Source organism: Wolffia australiana, chromosome 10 (genome assembly GCF_029677425.1).
Source record: "Wolffia australiana isolate 7733 chromosome 10, ASM2967742v1".
Taxonomy (NCBI): Eukaryota; Viridiplantae; Streptophyta; class Magnoliopsida; order Alismatales; family Araceae; genus Wolffia; species Wolffia australiana.
Window position 1 is genome coordinate 10,521,428 of NC_135844.1, and position 20,882 is coordinate 10,542,309.

The 20,882-nt window shown below is 35.6% G+C and overlaps 2 protein-coding genes across 2 annotated transcripts; both read right to left on the minus strand.

Moving 5' to 3' along the window:
• Positions 1 to 10,371: 10,371 nt before the first annotated feature.
• Positions 10,372 to 13,180, minus strand: LOC144708276 (uncharacterized). Its single transcript, XM_078581527.1, has 3 exons — positions 12,777 to 13,180; positions 10,558 to 10,706; positions 10,372 to 10,436 (listed from the first exon to the last, which is right to left on the minus strand). The coding sequence occupies exons 1-3, from the start codon at positions 13,178 to 13,180 to the stop codon at positions 10,372 to 10,374; spliced, it is 618 nt and encodes a 205-aa protein (XP_078437653.1).
• Positions 13,181 to 20,304: 7,124 nt separating this feature from the next.
• Positions 20,305 to 20,512, minus strand: LOC144708277 (defensin-like protein 1). Its single transcript, XM_078581528.1, has one exon. It carries the CDS (start codon positions 20,494 to 20,496, stop codon positions 20,305 to 20,307), a length of 192 nt encoding a protein of 63 aa, XP_078437654.1. The 5' UTR covers positions 20,497 to 20,512.
• Between the last annotated feature and the right edge of the window lie 370 nt (positions 20,513 to 20,882).

The following is a 20,882-nucleotide window of genomic DNA, read 5'->3' on the forward strand; positions in this document are numbered from 1 at the left end:
TAAAGACTATTATTTTATGTTATGTAATTTAAAATAGACAACAATTATTACACATGAAGATTAGAAGAATATAACATGCTGTTCACTCTTAATTATTCACAAAACTAAATATAACATGCTGTTTACTGTTAAGTATGAAAGTAATTAAAACTTGAAAATATTTATTCTAAAAGTATGGAAAGTACTATTTAAATAATCATGAAAATTTGTAATCTCACAATATACAATAAAGCGTACATCTCAAGCAATAAATTGTAAGATATGAAATAACATACATAGATATAATGATTTAGTAAAAACTATAATAATATTTCAAAATAAAATTTGCTCATAAAAAATATTTACATGATACATAAATTAAATATATTGAACCATAGATGATGCTAAGCATACAGTTTTTTTTTGCATGATATATCCTTGAAGCAAATGGCATGAAATTAAAAATGAATATTATATATAGGGAACGCCATGTCGGGGACGTGATGCCTCGGACGTGACGGAATGGATGACGAAATGTGATGGACAATGATGTGACGAAACATTCATCACATCACTGTCCCATCACGCATCCCAGCATATGTAAAAAAAACCATCACATTCCCATCACCGTCCCTCCATAGGGCGTCCCATCATGTCCCTGTCACCGTGATGGCATAACCGTCACCGGTGATGTGAATAAAACCCTACTTGAACAGAGGGGTATATCTCCAATTATTTGTAGGTGGCGTTGGTTTGGGAACGCAAAAAAATAGAGACTTCTGTGCAAAATGCCATGAAATAAAAAAGACCACGTCACGTGGCAAAATCTCAGCTGTTGGAAAGATTAAAAATAATGATTTTTATATGTATTTTCTGTCTGTTTTAAATTTTCAAAAATTCGAACTTATGTAGCCAACAAGCCAAATCACACATTCCACATATCATTCCATGTTCATTAATATAACATATTCATTATAGTGCACATGTGATGCTTATAATGAAGTCCATGAATACATGATCGGACTTAGTGAATTATGATGATATCATAATATGGAGATCACTAGTTTTTAAGTATACATGAGGATACGCTCAAAGGATACGCGAGAAGGACATTGAAGTATGCAAATAGAATATCACTATCTAGCCTCACTCGTATGATGAGTATGGCCATTCCCATAGCAATTAGTGTGGAGACACTAAGGATAGGTAGTGGGTGCTTTTTAGTGGAAAGAGTTCACGTAAATGATCCGTACGAATCCTTGAATGGTATTATACCAAAACTGTCAATCAGGTTGATTCACGTCATGATTGTGTACGTGGTACTTAGACCTGAGACACCAAAGGCGTCTTGTGGACAAACAGTTATACTTTGACTATGACCTACACATCCCTAACCATGGGATTCTAAATAGTCTTAGTTCGGGCGCATCAAGAAGTTCACAAAGACGATTGAGTGGTCAAGATGGGATCGTCCACCCTTAGTATAAGAAGTGATAGCACAAGGAAGACGATGCGATGAAGTCCTTGACCAAGATAGTGAAGTATCGGAGAAGACCGATTAGGGTCAGTACTAACTCAGATGACCGATTAGGGTTTGACAGTCGAGCATACCCTAAGTCATCCAAAGAGCGTCAAGTGGATGTAGGATTATACATACACCGTAACTGATGATGAACAGGTTCCAAGAGTAAGTTGATACATACTCCTTTGTATCTTCTAGAACACGAGGTGTAGCTTGGTACCCCACGTGTTGGGCACTCCACCTATCGATTGGGTTAAATTGATCCAATATTATTAATCTGTATGATGATATAATTATTAATTTGGAAGGCCAATACAGGTTATTGGGTTGTTGGAGTCGTTAACTAGACTGATACATGGGCCTAGAGGGTCGTGCGTGAATGGTCTTTTGGACTCGAATGATATACTTAAGTTTTGGGGATTTTTATGAAAAATACCCCTTTAGTAGGGAAGGCCCTGAACAAAATTCACCGACGCTAGAATTTTTCAGGGGCCTTCCCCTTCTTCTCCCTTCTCCTCACAACCCCTCTCCACTCTTGATGCGATTAGGGCGACGTAACGACGACGATGGAGATTGAACGAGGCTCATCAATGAGAGAGAGAGAGAGAGAGGTGATTCAACGTGCCGAGGATCACGTGGATATGTCTAGAGGCTGCACACATGAGCAGCTTGACTCGTCTCTCTCTGGGATCTAAGAAATTACGGATGTGATCTATGCAAAGGTACATTGTTTCATGATTTTATTGATGCCGTATAATTTCGCTTAAGTCTTCCGCTACGGATATCTTTTGATTTCTTCATCCAGATCTAGGCCTCTATAACCCAATAATATACATAAAGGTAAAAATTATTTTATGTAATTTATTTTATATCCTATATTGCTTATGCATTATCTTGATGTTTTAGAATCATGACATAAATCAAATCAATATTTTTTGGATTCTTTATATGGTGGACATTCCGAATCTGATTCATTATGCACAATAAAACCAAATGAAATTGAAATTTCATAATAAAAAATCAAGTACATCAATAACCAAATCATCTTATGTGGAGTGGTAGACAATCAAATCGTTCTTTCAATGATTCTCCTCAAGCCACACAGCTATCCAACCTCTATATGTACCTCTATTAGTTTAATCTCCTCATTATCTTCTTGGAAACTACTACTTCAGATCCTTGAAGATATTCTCCACATTGATAAGCCTAAAAATTGATGCGTAAATACGTTGTTGATTGGGCTTTTAGACACGCAATAAAATTTCTAAATACCCTTAATCACTAAATACTGTGTATAAAGCAAGCAAGGGTTCGAACCACAGGGAGGCAACAAGCAAGAATTTTTATCCAATTTTAAATAAATTAATTCAAGAATGAATTAATTTTGCAATTAATAAACCTTAATTATATTAATTATGTTTTTAATTGATCAAAATTCAATAAAAACTTAATTTTGATTTTAAATATTTTCGATCAAAACACTCAAGATAGGATAATTTTTAATTATAAGATTATACTAATTCGGATTAATAATTTCCCAAATATAATAAAATTTTAAGACAATTTTTATAAATTAAAATTGGGAATTAATAATCAACAAGGGGGTTTTGAAATTGGACTTCAAGATGGACGAATTTTTTGATGAAATTTAATATTTAGGTTTTTTATATATTAAATTAAATTTCCAAACAATCAATTTTGAAATCTAGAGAGAAAAAATAGATGAATTAAGCTAGAGAGTGAAAGTGAAGAATTTGGGGGAAAAGTGAAATCCGACCCTAATTTAAAAATCTAAAAAATGCAGAATTGTTCCAAATCTGTTTGAAACTAAAGATTAAAACTCAGATCTCGAATCAAAATCAAATTACAATACTAGTTTCATTCGAAACAACTTTTAGGGCATGTACATTTCTCAAGAAGAAGTTTAAAATACAAATCAGAAACTTAAAATTTTGAATGAAGAATTAAGATTTGTCGACTACAGAAACAACTCTTGTGTCCTTCCCGGCCAAATCCTTGGGGAGAGCTTCGAAAAGTAAAATTTGCCCTTTTTCAGACCTCTATTTAAAGATCCAACCATAAATATTGTAGAGGGGTAAAAGATAAACATGCCCTCAAAATTTCAGCTCAATCGGACCTCTAGATCTCAAGATATCATCGTTTTATTGAGGATTAATCTAGGCCGTTGGATCTTTTGATTATTTAAAGATAATGTATTTTTCTGATTGGGTGACGCCTTTTTTCCTTGTTTTCGCCGCCCTCGGATCGCGTCTCGACACATGTCTATGCGTTTCAAAAGGGCGCAATCATCGCGACATGATTACTGCATTTAAACGGCTAGAAAAGTGCCACGTCACCCTATATTTAAAAAAAACAAAAAAAGACAAAACAGCTTTTCATTAGAATTAATGACACAATCCTTTTTCCAGTGCATTTAATGCACGCGGCGAATCGATTGCGGGTTTATATTAAATATGGCATACTTTTTATTAAAGCACATGCGTCGATAGCCGCGTGCAATCAATGCACGCGGCTACTAGACTGTACGAGGATTCATTTTCAATAAATGCGCAAAAAGAATCATTAAAATACATTTTTCTTATTCTTGCCTACCGTGCCATGCGTATATGATTCGCTCATTATGGCACCGCGATGCGCGATGCCATAATGAGCCTATCATTGATTAAATTGGCGCTTCCAATCATTCACCCACATTTTTGGGCTAATGACGTGGACGCCATAAAGTTAATAAAAATCATATTTTAATTACTAGATAAATAAAATATATTCTTTTAAATTTGTAAAATCATTTCTTGGCTATAGATTGGTTAGAAAAGTTTCCCATAAAATATGGGAAAATTCCAGAAAAAATAGGAAAACGCTTACCAATGTTTAGCCAAGTGTTTTAGGCTCTGTAAAAAATATTTATTCAATAAAAGAGGTCATATATCATTAAAAAATACTAAAAAATTAGAATCCATAATAATATCAAAGTGTAAGTCATTTATCTCCATTTATATATGATAACATGCAAATATGGTCATTAAAATATATAAATCTACTGAGATATTCATCAATTAAACACTTTAATTTGCAAGTTATCACCCATTACACTCCCTCAAATACAAGAGAGCTCTCAAGAATAAGTGAAGTAGGGCGCCCTAAAGAAACTACTTGTATTTTTTCTCACAAGAGGCCTTAGTCTTTTTATATTAAAATGGGTATTTTTTTTATCAGAAAGCCAACTGCATTCAAGTATACAATTGATGTCCAATAAGCTTTATGTGTATAATCCTCCCATGTACGAGTCTAGTCAATAAATAAAAAACCCTACTACTCTTTTTTCCGATTCCCAGTTAATTAACTAAATACACAATACAGATAAATTAGTAATTGATTAATTTAACCTAATTGAGTGGTTTAGTTACCAACATCTGAGGTGCCAAGATATCATGGTGTTATAGGCAGTACAAATTATAACCTTCTTGTCATCAGTTACCGTGTAATCCTTCATCTATGCAACACTCGTTGAGTGGCTAAGGTCATGGTCAACTATCAAACATCAATATCTTACTCTAGTTCTTACCGATGTACTTGGGAAATCATTAGAAAACATTTCTTGATATTTTGATTGCCGTGGACAAAAACTTTATCATAACATCTTCCTTGAATCGTCTACTCTTTTAGTAAGGTTGAAATTCACATCTTGATCGCACAATAATCTTTGTTGATTATTTCTATATCTAGGCTGATAAGTTTTAGAACTCATAATTTAAAGTCAAAATAGGACTATCCATCCACTAGATGTATTTGGTGTCTTGGGTAAAAGAACCACTTACACAACCATGTTGTGGATCATAATAATTAATAGTTACGTATAAAAACATCGAGGGATTCAAACAGGCTGATGAATTAAACTTTTCCCCCAAAGGGCACAAATTATTTACATATATATTGTATCCACACAGATGTTTACGGGATCAACCATCTTCATCTAAAAAGCATGAGTTGAGAGTTCTACTATTTCTGGATATTTTGATGTCCTTATCGTATATCCTAAAAATCGTAATGTTTATTATACATATTTAAAGGTAAGTGATCATCGTATCATGATCTTATTATAATTTACTAAACATGGCATATGATTTTGGACTTCATTATAAACATTAAAGGTGAATAATAATGAGCATGATTTATTTGAGTGAACTTAAATGGGGATTATGAGTGTGATGAGCTTGAAGGCAACATAACATCGTCAAGATCCCATTTCAATTTTCAGCCATTTTTAAGTGTGCATGTATTAATTTATATTATTACAAGTTTGAAGTATTCATGATCAATAACATCTAATAGATAGTAATAAGTAGGTATAATGATGTCTTATTTAATTAATTATTTCATTTCTAGACACATTATTTATGATTAAGTTCTAATTCATTGAATTTACTGGTTTTTAAGACTAAATGCACTTGATTCTCTTGAATCAAGTGGATTATTCTTACTATTTTCTTGGAGTTTTATTAAAATTCAGGATTTAGGTAAATAAAATACTAAATTATGGATGTAAATGGTAGATTATAAGAAGTCTAAGAAAGGAGATGAATCAGAACATGATTCTCAACATTCAAGGAGGAGAAAAGGCCGAACTTCACACTCATTAGAGATTACGTCAAAGGAGGCATGATTTGTGGAACTAACTCCATAAATTCAAATTTGGAAGCTGCTTAACTATTTCAGGATTAAAAAAAAAGGATCAAAACTGGAATTCAATATAGAAACTTCTCGTTAATCTGAGGAATTAGATCCAAGGCCTGAGAACGTTTGACCTTCTTTATTAAACTTATCTTTCCTCCTCTTTGTATTCAATCCTAGAATTCTATCCCAATACATTGTTGGCACATTAGTGCAAAATATGTTATGGTTTGGATCTTTCTTAAGGGTAGCAGATTGAGAGAGCAGTGATTCAAATATGCTTATTTGGAGAAGATGAAGAACTATCATCTTGGGCCTTCATCAATGTAACAAAAAGACTTGCATTCTTCGTTTTCTTCTTCGTAGTTGTGTATTTAATTTGTATCTAGGTATTTAGGAAGAAAGCCTAGATACAGAGCTTTCCAACACATAAAACCATGCAAAAAATTGGTCATGTAGAAAAAGTTACAACACTTTTCATACAATCCTAACTGTAGAACAATTTCACTGCTTGGAAGGCGCCACAACGTGAGGGTAAAGGTAATTTTATATTTTATAATTCAATTAATGCCCTAAAAAATTCCAAACATTACTAAACATCTGATAAATATAATAGAATTTAATAAAAATAAATTTGTTATTTATCTTATTTCCTAAAAATATTTGAAAGAATTTTCTTTTATTTGGATTGAAATAATTTCGGACAAAAAATAAATACCTTCTGTTTGTGTCCTTGCTCAATCTGAGCTTAGTAAGGAAATTATTAAAATATTGTTTTCATAAAAACCTTAAAACAACATTATAATGCCAAATTTCTGGTCTATCTGCTGATCCCATTCCCGGGCAGCAGTTGTCATTGAGTAAGTGAATCTTATGTTTATGTGTATTCATTCACATATTTTAGGGAAAATGCATCAAGGAGGGCTTCTTAGGCAAACCTACTTAGTCAACCTTTGATTATTTTTTGATCTTAATGACACAATAAATTTACATTTTTATGATATAAATATTGAAACTTATGATGCATGCAATGAGTCGTTTGAATCATACAGTTCTGATTTACAACCCACAAACATAAATTTTATTAAATTCCCCAAATTTTTTTCATAATATAATGAAAATTATAATTCTCATTCTTTTAGACATTATTATCATCATAATCTTGATTCTCCTAAAAATGATGAAAACTATTTCTATGGATCATCAAGAGGAAATTTATAACCTTAATGGAATTGTTTCAATATGTATCCAAAATAATATTATAATCAATACTTAATGTAAAATAGGCGATCTGATTTTAATAATATTGCGCGACGTGCACGAATTTCTGTCAATTTTATCTTAGGGATTTTCTCATTCTGAGATATTCTATTTTGAGATTAAAATGAGGATGATAAAAAAATGAATGATATTTATCATTTGTACATAAAAGAATAATGGAAAGATGTAGAAGTAAGAAACATGACCTCTAACCAAAAACATGATCGGGATATTAAAGAGACAATTCATAGAAATGACACCTGTTAAATAGATGATCTTTCAGATGACACCATTCTTTGGTCTAAAATCCAAAGGAAAATTTCCCACTAAAATATCATTTATTTCCTAGAAAAAGTGAGAATTCAATCCACCACATTCACCAAATGCCATATTTTGATAAATATAGGGATTTCCTTGATCACTAAAAGTTTTCAGCTCTTACGATAAGGTGGAAGGGCTCACAATATTTCACGTCATAGTAATGAATGCTGTATAACCCCTCTACATTGGCATAAAGTACCCTTCTGGAAAACACTAGTACAAGAATTTTGCTAAAAAAATTCATTGATACATTTTAAGACTTATGTTTATAAATATATTTTTATTATATTTATCTGAGTAAATATTCAACCTATGTAATTTACTTGAAATCTTCTCACCCCAGGATTAAATAGTATTTGAGGTTTTAAATATGGTCAAATTTGACATATTTTTCTCAGCGAACCCCTTTTTTGTTCATTGATTGACCCTTTTAGCACCTATTTTGGTAATAGTTTGGCTTAATCTCTAATAGTTTACCATCCTATTTTAATTAGTCAAGGGGTATAATGGTCAAATTTACTGTTTTTATGAAGTCAATTAATTGATAAATATTATAAGACACAACATCACCAAGTTATCAAATAGAGTTATGTATGGTGAAAACGAAGGGTTCAACCTGTAATCATAAAAGAGATCAAATATCTGAGATAATTTGAATTTAAAAATATATGTTCTGTGATGTTTTTAGGATCATAGGGACCCAATAAATCATGAAAAAATGGGTGATAAGAGGTCTTTCAATCATCCAAAGAGGGGAATACATGATGAACACCATAAACGAAGAAACATCAAAATAGTATTTTAATTCAACAGAGAAGAACCTATTTGCATTGTGCCATGCCTTAACAGGGATTCTCTTATAACATAAAATTCCTTAATTCAACATGCAAAAACTGAATTGTCTTCTAATAAATATGCATGCAGTTTCATCACATAGAAGTTGAATACTCTATGCTCTCCATTAAACTCATGAATAAGTTTTAGAATATACAAATGGTTTCACTCTGTTGAAAAGCTTAGAGGCATGTCCCAAGGGTTTTTTATATTTTGATGGGATATATTGATAAATAGAGGAAAGAGAGATAAGATCAATATTAGAATGGCTCTATAAAGGTTATATAGTATTAATTTACAGCATTTATTCATAATTTCATTAGCTATTACTTTAAATTGATGTAAAATGGGTTCTTAAGTATTTATATACCAATTATATGAACATAGAAATTAAATTATGCAATGCATAATCTTAATTAATTTAATGCATTAAAAATTAATAGATGTAATACAAATGCTTGACAAGAATTTATTTTCTATTCAGGAAACCTCAGTTTTTGACTAAAAAGGCAGATTAGGCTCCTCACTTGAGAATATATAAAGAAAGGGCTCAAATACTTGACATTCTAATACTTATAAGATACAATAATCTCTGATAAGCCAAAAATTAATCAGATCAAATACAGAGATATTGTGTGCTAAGACATGTCCAATATATAAAAAATTTATTTTTTATGGTAATACGTTATAAATCATATATGAAAACTGATACAAAAGTGTCTTGAATTTGAAATCAAGATGATGAAATATCAATATACAGATCCCTTTGGAATAAAGTGCTATAATGATCCAATCCAGGTTGCTAATAATAATAATTTAATAATTTTAAATAAAAAATCAAATGTTGATAATTATGAGAATATATGAATCTATAACGACTTATAAAAAATGTTATATAGTAATAAAAGTAAAAAAATATGTTTCGTGGATGTTATTTTAATCGTTTTGATGATTTGAAAATATAGGTGATGAACTCATTATGGAATTTAATCATGATTGTTGTTATTAATTATTTTATTAAAGAAGATATAAAATTTTACACATTAATTACAGGGTAAGGGTCCGATATTTAAGGATACAAGCTATTGAGAGTTGAGAATTTTTTCAGAAATACTAGATGGAAGGAATTTATTTTGGATAATATTTTGATGACCGATTTTATTCAATAGTTAATATGTTTCATAGGTAATGAGGTAAAGAAATATGATCAGTTAGATAAATATCAGAGTATCCATCCACTTCCTCAACCTCACATTTTTGGATTGTTTTGCAACGGAGGTAGTGAGTATCACTCCATTTCCCACTAAGCCGGGCCTTAAGTGCAGTTAGCTGAATTCTGGGATGCTTCTTTTGTCCACAAAAGAATTCTGATTGATTCCTCCCTCAGTTATCCTCCATCTTTCATAAAAATTACCTGCACTCATCAAAACTGAAGATATAATGAGATGGATGCCACTTGACATCAGAAGTCAAGTTAGATGAGTGTGAAATCCGAAAATGCCACAAATTTACATCAGTTCATTCATAGGTCATTCAGATATGTATTCCATGATTTTATTTTTTGCGCATGAATATTATGGTAAATACAAGGCCCTGAAGAGGATAAACACGTACCATTATTTTGAATTATCATCAGTCTCCAGAGTGAAAACAGTGTCCATTTGCATTTTCTGGAATTCTCATATATTCAAACTTGGAATCCTTAAATGCTTGAAAAGAAAAACAAAAATCTGGGTAAAACCCCCAAATTTTCGTTGAACTGGTCACGTTAGTTCTGATAAAATCATAACATCAACCAATGCCAACCAACCCTGATATCGGTTCTTGGCTGAAAATAACAAAAGTAAATCACTGGAAAGAGACTAAATAAGGTGTATTGGCATCTTCAACACAAGTTAAATGCATTGGTATTTCAGTGTAGTCTGGAGGAGAGCTGGATTTCATTTTGCCTTGAAGCCCCTGCTGCCGTTTTTTAATGCGTTTGAAGAACTTCTGGGCGTGGCTGGCAATCTGGGTTGGTGTTCTCGAGGGCACAAAAAACTGAGAAATGGCCTTCCAGTCTCCTTTCCCATGAAGATCCATGCCCAGAAGGAATAACCTAGCAAATTTTAGGTTAGAATGTCAAAATCTCAATTTAAATGCTAAGTAACAAAAGATATTAGAAACGTAAGAGCATAAAAGAGGCAGGCAGTCAGAAATGGATGACTCTAGTCTATAGATTTTCCTTGTGAAATGTAAACTTGAACTAAAAAACACATCTGCAGGAACAATGGGAAAAAATAACCTCGGTTTCTGGGGAAAAATTATTGATTTTTTTCTTGAATCGAAAATCCTAAATTAGAAGCATTTATTTCATAGGTTGTGAACATATCCCTATGAAAATAACAGTTGAAAAACGAAGATATAAGAGAGAGATAGAGAGAGAAAGAGAGATAGAGAAAGAGAGAGAGAGAGAGAGAGAGAGAGAGAGAGAGAGAGAGAGAGAGAGAGAGAGAGAGAGAGAGAGAGAGAGAGAGACTGAGAAAGAGATAGAGAGAGAAAGAGAGAGAAAGAGATAGAGAGAGAGAGAGAGAGAAAGAGAGAGAGAGAGATAGAGAGAAAGAGAGAGAGAGAGAGAAAGAGATAGAGAGAGAAAGAGAGAGAGAGAGAGATAGAGAGAGATAGAGAGAGATAGAGAGAAAGAGAGAGAGAGAGAAAGAGATAGAGAGAGAGAAAGAGAGAGAAAGAGATAGAGAGAGAGAGGGTAGAAACTACAGGTATTCACGTCGGAGAGACCTTAGTGCCTGCCCATTTGTGGATCATGCGAGATGGATATCCTGATAAGTTGGATGAACCGGGACGAATCATAGATAAAAAAATGGCTAAGGACCAAAGCCAAGCAGGAAAAGGAAACAAAAGTAAGCGACAAGAGAGGGAAGAGAGAGAGAGATTAGAAACGAGAAAGAGAAGAAGCTAGAGAGATTAGCTGAAGCGAGAGATAGAAGTTAGAGAGAGAGAGAGAGAGAAAAGTATAAGATCCAGAGAGAGTTATAGAAGAAGATAAAGAAGGAGAGTGACAGAGAGTAGAAGCTAGAGAGATATAGAGAAGAAGAAAAAAGGAAGAATGAACAGAGAGTAGAAGCTAGCGAGGAGATAGAAGAATCAAAAGAGAGAGTGTGACAGAGGGTGGAATCTAGAGAAAATATAGAAGCAAAAGAGAGAAAAAGTGACCAAGAGTAGAACCTGGAGAAAGAGTGAGAGAGAGAGCGACAGAAAAATAGAGATAAAGAGAGTGAGTGACAGAGAAAGATTAGATAGATAAAGAGCGAGAGAGTGAGCGAGAGCGAAAGAAAGATAAAGATAACGAGAGAGAGAGAGAGAGCGAGCGATACAGAAAGAGAGAGAAAGATTGAGAGATAGAGAGAGGAGAGCGACACAGAAAGGGAGAGAAACATAGATAGAGAGAGCGACAGAGAAAGAGAGAGAAAGATAAAGAGCGAGAGAGCGAGCGAGAGCGAAAGAGAGAGAAAGATAAAGAGAGAGAGGGAGCGAGAGAGAAACAGAGAGAGAGAGAGAGCGACAGAGAAAGAGAGAGAAAGATTGAGAGATAGCGAGCGACAGAGAAAGAGAAAGAAACATAGAGAGAGAGCGGCAGAGAAAGAGAGAGACATAAAGAGAGAGAGAGAGAGAGAGAGCGAAAGAGAAAGAGAGAGACCCAGAGAGGGAAACATAGGGAGAGAGAGCAAGAGAGAGAGACAGAGAAAGCGAGAAACATAGGGAGAGAGAGAGCAAGAGAGAGAGACAGAGAAAGAGAGAAACATAGGGAGAGAGAGAGCAAGAGAGAGACACCAAGAGAGAGAGAGAGACACCGAGAGAGAGAGAGACAAAGAGAGAGAGAGAGAGAGCGACAGAGAAAGACACAGAGAGAGAGAGCGGCAGAGAAAGAGAGAAACAGAGTGAGAGAGAGAGCAAGATAGAGACACACCGAGAGAGAAAGAGAGACACGGAGAGAGAGAAAGAGCGACAGAGCAAGAGAGAGAGAGAGATAGAGAGAGAGAGAGAGAGGGCGCCAGAGAAAGAGAGAGACAGAGAGCGACAGAGAGAGAGATAGAGAGAGCGACAGAGAGGAGAGAGAGAGAGTGAAAGAGAGAGAGAGAGAGAGAAAGTAGAGAGTGCAAGGAGAGAATACGACTTGTGCTCCTCGTCGGACCATGCTACGTTCCTTGTAGCTCGGCGGCTTGGCAAGCCCTGCTTGAGAGACTCGATGAGAAAGGAGACGGACTCTTCCGCTACCGCAGGCGGGGCCGACATCATCCTCGACATCTCACAAAGCCTCCGCTGCACAGCATTCATCTCCCTGCTCTGATACTTAGTCTGATAATTGTCCCATTTCATCTCCGGCGGAACAACCCCGGTAATGGCGGAGCCGTATTCCGCCATTAAGGCGTATAACTGGGCACTTAGCTGCTCAGGACTCCTACCCGGATAAGCTGCGACTAACTTCTGGTATAAACTGACTTCGTCGACGTCTAAGAGAAGGTCGACCTCCATCGCCCTCAACGCTCCCTCAAAGTCCTCTACAAACATCTCCATCTGTGGCTTAATCTAGAGAGAAAGATAGAGATAGGAGACGAGAGAGAGCAAAGGGGAGAGAGTTCAGAGATAGGAGAGTAGAGAGGGCAAAGGGAGAGAGTGTGCAAAGGGGAGAGAGTTTGGAGAAAGAAAGAGTGCAAAGAGAGAACGAAGAGAGGAAAGGGAGAGAGAGAGTGCAGAGGGAGGGAGAGCAAAGGGGGAGAGAGATATAGCAAAGAGATAAGAGAGAGAGAGAGAGAGTGTGTGTAGAGAGAGACAGGGTGAGTGCAGAGAGAGAGAGAGAGGGTGCAAACTGCAAAGAGAGGATGAGAGCAAAGGGAGAGAGAGAGTGTGTGTGCATAGAGAAAATGAGAGCAAAGGGAGAGAGAGAGTGCAAAGAGAGAATGAGAACAAAAGGAGAGAACAAAGAGAGAAGAGTGCGGGTGTGGAGAGAGAGAGAGAGTCGAACGGAGCAGAGAGAGAATGAAAGTGCAGAGAGGGGGGAAGAGAGTGGAAATAGAGAGAGAGAGCGCATACAGATAGAGAGAGAGAACAAGAAAGAACAAAGAGATAGAGACATATAGAGAGAGAAAGAGAAAGAACAGGGAGAGAAAGAGAGAGAAAGAACAGAGAGAGAGAAAGAGCAAAGAGACAACGTCAAAGCGACCTCAAAGAGAGGAGAGAGAAAGAGAGAAAGAGAGACAGAGAGAGAAAGAGCAAAGAGAGCGTGAAAGAGATCACAAAGAGAGAGAGAATGAGAGAAAATGAGAGAGAATGAGATAGAGAGAGAGAGAAAGAAAGAGCAAAGGGACAGCGTGAAAGAGACCGCAGAAAGAGAGAATGAGAGAGAGAGAGAGAGAGAAAGAGGAGAGAGAGAGAGAGGAAGAGCAAACAGACAGCGTGAAAGAGACCGCAGAAAGAGAGAGAGAGAGAGAGAGAGAGAGAGAGACCGTTTTACTTAAGGGAAAAGGAGAGGAGACATAAATGAACAATGTCGCACGCATCCGCATAAATGCAAGGGAATGAGACAAATCGCTATCTTAGTTCGATACGCCAGGCAAGAGGGCGGCCCTCCACGAGGCGCCGAGAATCAACGGAAGATCCTCGGAGATCTTCAATCTCCAACACGGTCGTTTCCTCACGCGGCCCCCTCGGATTCTTGTCGATTTTCTCAAGGGCAACCCACCCCCCTTCTTCTTGCAAATGCATCTGGACTCTCACCAGCCACTTGGCAAACCAAAGAGAAAATCTTCCTCTTTTCTAAGAGAACTGCTCCCTCGCCTGGGAAAGAAAGATTGAGATGAAACCCGTACATGTTTCAAGTACATAAGTAGAAAGATATACAAAAAAAACAAACAAGAAAATTGAGACACCCTTTGGGATGGTTTTTATGGGGCGACCCGGGGACGACTTTGAAAACATCATTTTGAAGTTCACTTGAAGATCATTATTATCTCCTTGTCTTCTACATGTTTTCAGTACATCAGAAGAAGATAAAAAAACAACAAAAAGTTAAGACACCCTTTCGCATGCTTTTTATGGGGCGATTCGGAGATGACTTTGAGGACATCATTTCGTAGAATTCTGAAGTCCACTTGAAGATCATTATTATCTCCAAGTCTTTTACATATTTTATCGTATGTTCCAGGGATAGTTAATTTTTACTAGTATTTTTGGGTTTTGACAGCCACTTGGCATGAGAAAGGAGGACAATGTTCTCCTTTTATCAGCAAAATGCTTCTTTGCCTTAGAAAGATGGACATGCAATCCGTGCATGTTTTCAGTACACGTAGATAAAAAAATAAGCACCCTTTGGCATGGCTTTTATGAGGTGATTGGTACGGGCCTCACTCATACATACCTGGAGAAAAGGAAGAAGAGAAGTCGTCATCTCACACATGTCACGTCAGTCAACACACTAGAAGAAGAATAGGTGGAAGCATCGCCTATTAATAAAGGAAACAAGGAACAACTTGGGATCTTGGGAAAACAATTGCAGCAGACTGTCTGAGAGGGAGATCCTCTCCTTCGGAGGAAGAGGAGAGTGATTCACCTCCTCTATCAAATTTGAGTCTTTCATTCCATCTCTCACTTTGTCTCCATTATGGTTCTTCCTGCCCGTTATCTGTGATCTGTCCTCCCCATGACATTTCTTGTAAATATCTGGTATTATCTTGGATATTAATTTGAATTACAACTTGCTTCTTTCTGTCTCTACATTGATATCCTCCTAGCAGCATATCAGTGATTCGGGGATGCCTTTGAGGATATAATATCCAAAATTTTCGAAGACTTGAAATAAGTACATTGTAAAATTTTATGGACTTGAAGTTCTTCAAATTTAGATCACTATTGTTGGATACTATGTGTCCGTCAAGCCAATCACACTAATTTAATATCATAGAATAAAATATTGCGTTCATTATTAATCCATGTGATATTTATAATGAAGTCCATGAATATGTACAGTGATCACTAGTCTTTAAAAATATATTCTAAATATTCCTTTTCGATGGATAGTCGAGAACGACATCGAATTATCCAGATAGAATAACACTAGTTGTTCCTACTTATACGCTAAGTATAGCTGATGTGGCGACACTAAGGACCGATAGTGGGTGCTCTTTAGAGAAAGAGTTCACTAAATTGATCCATACAAATCCCTGAATAGTTCTATACCTAAACGCCAATCAGGTTGGTTCATACCACAATTGTATAAGTGATCCACTGACCTGAGACACCAAGGACATCTCATGAATAGACGAAAATATTTTGACTACAACTTACGAGCCTCTAATCATGGGATTCAAACAAGTCATAGCTCAGATGTAGTGAAAAGCTCACAGAGAAGATTGATGGTCAAGATGGGATCATTAGCCCTCAGTATAAGGGGAGATTGACTCTAGGAAGATGCAGAAAATCCCTAACCAGGGTAGTGAGGATATTAGAGAAAGCGTTCCCCAATGATCCTTGGTAAGCATCATTACTAATCAAATGACGGATTAGTGTTTGACGATAAACCATACCCTAAGCCGTTCGAGAGCATCATGCAGATGATGAATTATACATGAACCCGATGATGGTAAAGATTCCATGAGATAGTTCAAACACTACTCGGTATCATCTAGAGCACAAGGTGTAGCTTGGCACTCCACGGGCGGGAAACTTAATCTATCGATTGGGTTAAATGGATCCTTAATTAATCAATCTATACGTCAATATATTTAATTAATACGGTTGGCCAATAATTGTTATTGGTTCACTAAAGTTATTAACTAGAATGATATATGGGCGTAGAGGGTCACACGCATAAGGTCATATGGGCATTGGTGGATATATTTTACTTTGTAGGATTTTGGGGAAAAACTTAAGTAAAATATAAATAGGGAAGGGGCACTCATTTCAAGCACCCAGGCCAGCCATATTTGAGATCCCCTTTCTTTCTCCACTATCTTCTTCACTCAACCAAGGAGAGATTTTTCATGGTGAGAAGATCTTCAAGATTTTCAAGATAGTTGAAGAAGATGTGAAGATCCAAGCGCTGAGTGATTGCATGGATACTTCTAGAGGTTGGACATGTGAACAGCTTCAGAACTATCTCAGAGCGACAAAGTCAAGGGTGGAGCAAGTTCCCCACAAGGTAAATTCGATGTTTGATTTTAAATATCTAATGAGAATCAATTACCACGCTCCCGCATCCATGGGATCATGTTTTCCATGGACTAACCAAGGCATCAAACCCGAGAATTATGACGTCTAAATTCTGACATAAGTTTGTGGTATTTAATGTACAGAGGTATATTTTTGGGATATTTAATGTCCATTAGTTATTTTGTGGTATTTTTGTACGGAGGTATGATTTCAAAAACTGTCAAAATTTATTTAATTTTTCTTCTTTTTGAATTATCTCTTACTATACTTCTCCTAAGTATCATAAATCCTATTCACAAAATTAACGATTTTCAATATTCTCAACGGAACAATAAACTATCTGACAATCACAAAAGATAGTCTTTTTGAAATAATGAAATTATAAAATGATTACATGTGTGTTATCAAGCTTAAAATGATTATATCTATTTTCAGAATGATATTCTGCCAGTTGGAATTTTTCATATTTTTATGGAATTTTATGACATCATGTTAATGTAAAGAAAGTTATTTTCTAAGGGGGTATATAAATTTAAATAATCTTCTTACCAAATTATTTAAATATACTATTTTTACTTTAGAAATTTATTTCAATATATATACATATATTATTGAAGGGGTTTTGGAAATTTTCTTGGTTTTATTCATGCGACGTAATCTATTATAACGCATTGCAAGCTGAGACCAATGGTTGGCCTTCTGATCATCAAAAAACGATGCCATTGTGGAATCACAAATCTCAATGTGATAATGACCAAGTACTTTTGATATTCCTTTCTTTTTCTTTGTATAGGTATGTGTAGCCCAATGAGTAAAGGATGATTTAAATCACAACCAATGCAAATTTGAAGTTCGAGAAAGTCATGAAACGTGGACCAATGAAAGTAAAATTATCTCATGATGTATCAAGTATTCTTGGTGTCCATTGTTCATCAAAGTTAAAATACAAAAGAGAAGTGGAAAGGCTTTCCCACTACAACAAATTTCCTTGGTCTTCTACCATTGTGCTTATACCATTTTATTTTCAACATCCATTCATCCTCATCTATCTGTCTTCATCTACATATCCACATAAATCCACCTCATCCATATCACCCATACACATCATCTATTCATTTCTAATTTGCTTGTCATTGGCATTCATAGTGTTAACTTATTATATTTTTTATACATTTATGTCGATTAATTATTAAAGTTATCTATAATTAACTATCATCCTTATAATCCCACTTTAATAATTATTTAATAAATATATACTTATCCCTTACCATTTAAAATATTTTCAAATCCCTTGTATATGTTCCTTGCGGAGAGGTCCCTCATTCATCACTAGCTAGTCATATTATTTTATGAATCAAGGTCTTACGGATTTCATTAATTTACATAACTAATAATGGAAAATTAACACCCTAAATTTGAATTCATCTGGTGCACACCCAATTCAGTTGAGGGTGTAGATTCAGCTGAAGAAGCCAAAAAAACTCTACAGGCAGTGAGGAATGGCTGCTTTCTTGTCTTGATGATTATGTGGGTGTTGATTTGCTTTCAAGTGCGGATAACCTACATCTTTTAAGGCTGCATTTAGTTGATGCAGAAGGTGAAATGGCTATAGTAAATGTTTGAGGATTGCACATCCTCAGGCAAGAACTGAACTTGGGAATCTATGGACCCTCTATTTGTAAAGGGAGTCATTCAATGCATGTGATGTTTTTAAGAATAACCCACCATTTTCTAATGCAAATAAACCAGTGTACAAAGAGTAGACTGTTGCAAAGGTTTTGCGTGGAAAAAGGGAATTGATATTAATAAAATTTTGTCACCTTTTTTGTGAAATCTGTATCTAATGTATGGTTTTAACTATCATTGCATATGAACACATTCATTTGTAGAGATTTGGATGACGTTACCTAAATGAAAAAATCATAAGGATTCAGGAATTGTAGTCAGAAAACAATATTTACCGTCAGAGGATATCAGATATTCTTGATGTAGTTGGAATGGTAATCAGGTTTATGAGAATTCTAGGGAAGGATACTGGAGTGCAGTGAAGTGGATTGTTTGATATTTAAAGACCAAAATGGATGTGGCACTTTTCTTTGAATCAACTCCCTTTTGACTTCTTTTTGTAGCCAACTCGTTTTTTTGTGAAAATCCATCTGCTCTGCATAAAAATGGTCTTCTTGTTGAATACTTCTTCCATTTGATAGCTTTCTTACTCGAATACCCTTTGGACGGTGAGATAGTTCCTTCTATATCTTAAGAGAAAAATGATGTGAGACTTCTCCTTAAAAAAGGGAGTTCAGTTTATGTACCTGGTTATGTTGATGATGATTTTTCAAGTAACATAAAAGAATATTCACGATTAGTTACGTGTTTATGATGGGGATGAGCCGGAGAGCTGGAATATCCACGATCACTTTAATTTTCTATCACTTTGTTTACAACAGAGGTGGAGTTTTGATAATATAAATTGATATTATGAAAGGTACACTTTTGATAAAACAACTTGATATTCTAAAAGGTGGTCTTGATAAAATAACTTATTTTTTTCAAGGTGGATTTTCTCTATCATGCGACACTCATAGTGTTCTTTTCTTGATGAATAATCAGATCTATCATGCATACTCAAATCGCACTATTGTGCGATAGCACAATATCTATGGTTTGATTAAAATGAGAAGATTATTTTGTCTAAAGTTAACATACAAGATGATGCAAATGATATGTTGTCAAAATGCATATGCTTATGTGTCAACGTCCCCCCTCTCTCCACCGGCATAGGGAATTTGCCAAAGAGGGGGTTTGAATATTCAGCGCACAAAAAAATAAGGGAATTTCCCCCTTATATCTTTGTTTGATTTCCTCAGATGGGGCCGGTCTGGCCCCATTTCTTATCTTATTCATATGGTTTTAACCTCTTGTTTTCCTTAAGAAAATCATGGTCTGCAGGAGGGTTTTTATGCAAATGCTTTGTTCCTCCTTTTTTATTTCATTTTCCATACCTCCACTCTATTTCCTCTGGTTTATTATCATTTCTCCTTGGTTTAATTGGTGGTGATTTCTCCCTTGTCGTGGGAGCTATTAGATAAGCTTATCTATTGCTGAATATGACAGGCATAAACTATTATGTATTATGTGCTATCATTTAATTCCTTTAATGTGAATTTTTTTAGTCACAATTAAGGGGATGAAGACATTTTTTATTAGGTCCAGGATTATATATTTTGTAAGGCCGAACCCATTAACATTTAAATTTGAAGACAGACACAGGAGTCACAACGCTTTTCAGAACAACCAACGAGTGATGAATCTTATGTTAAACTATCTTATGTCATTATCCTGTAATGCCCATGACAAAGAGTTAGAAACCCATAATTCCAAAGTAACTTAGCTACATGTAAAACTTCCATTGGAAGATATTAACGCCAAGGAGGTTTAATAGGGTGTCACAATGACACCCTCTTGGCCTTATGTTGCATATAAATCATGGGTTTTCAGGGATTTTTGCAGGGTCTGGTGCAGTAGCACTTGCGCCAGAAGCCTCTGCAATGGCCGCCGGGGAACTTCTCTGCGCGGCAGACTAGTGCGCAGTTGTGGTCGTTGGTGCAGGTTCCCTTGAAGTTGTGGCTCTGTGACTCGCACAGTTTTGCTTCCGCTGGGCCTGGCAAGTCTGCTTCAATTTTCATGCATTCAAAGCTGATCAGTTTGTGACATATGTGATAGAGAGATGCATAAAGAAAGAGATTGGGGAGAGATAAACAAATATTGAGTGAGAGAAAAAAAAAAGAGGGAGCGAGAGTGAGAGTAAAAGAAAAAGAAGAGAGGGAGAGAGAGAGAGAGAGAGAGAGGAGGGGGAGAAATAAAGTGAGAGCAAAAGAAAAAGAAGAGAGGGAGAGGAGAGAGAAAAGAGAGAAAGGATGGGGAGAAAGAGAGTGAGAGAAAAAGAAAGAGAAGAGAGGGAGGGGAGAGAGAGAAAGGAGGGGGAGAAAGAGAGTGATAGCAAAAGAAAGAGACGAGAGGGAGAGGGAGAGAGAAAGGAGGGGGAGAAATAGAATGAGAGAAAAAGAAAGAG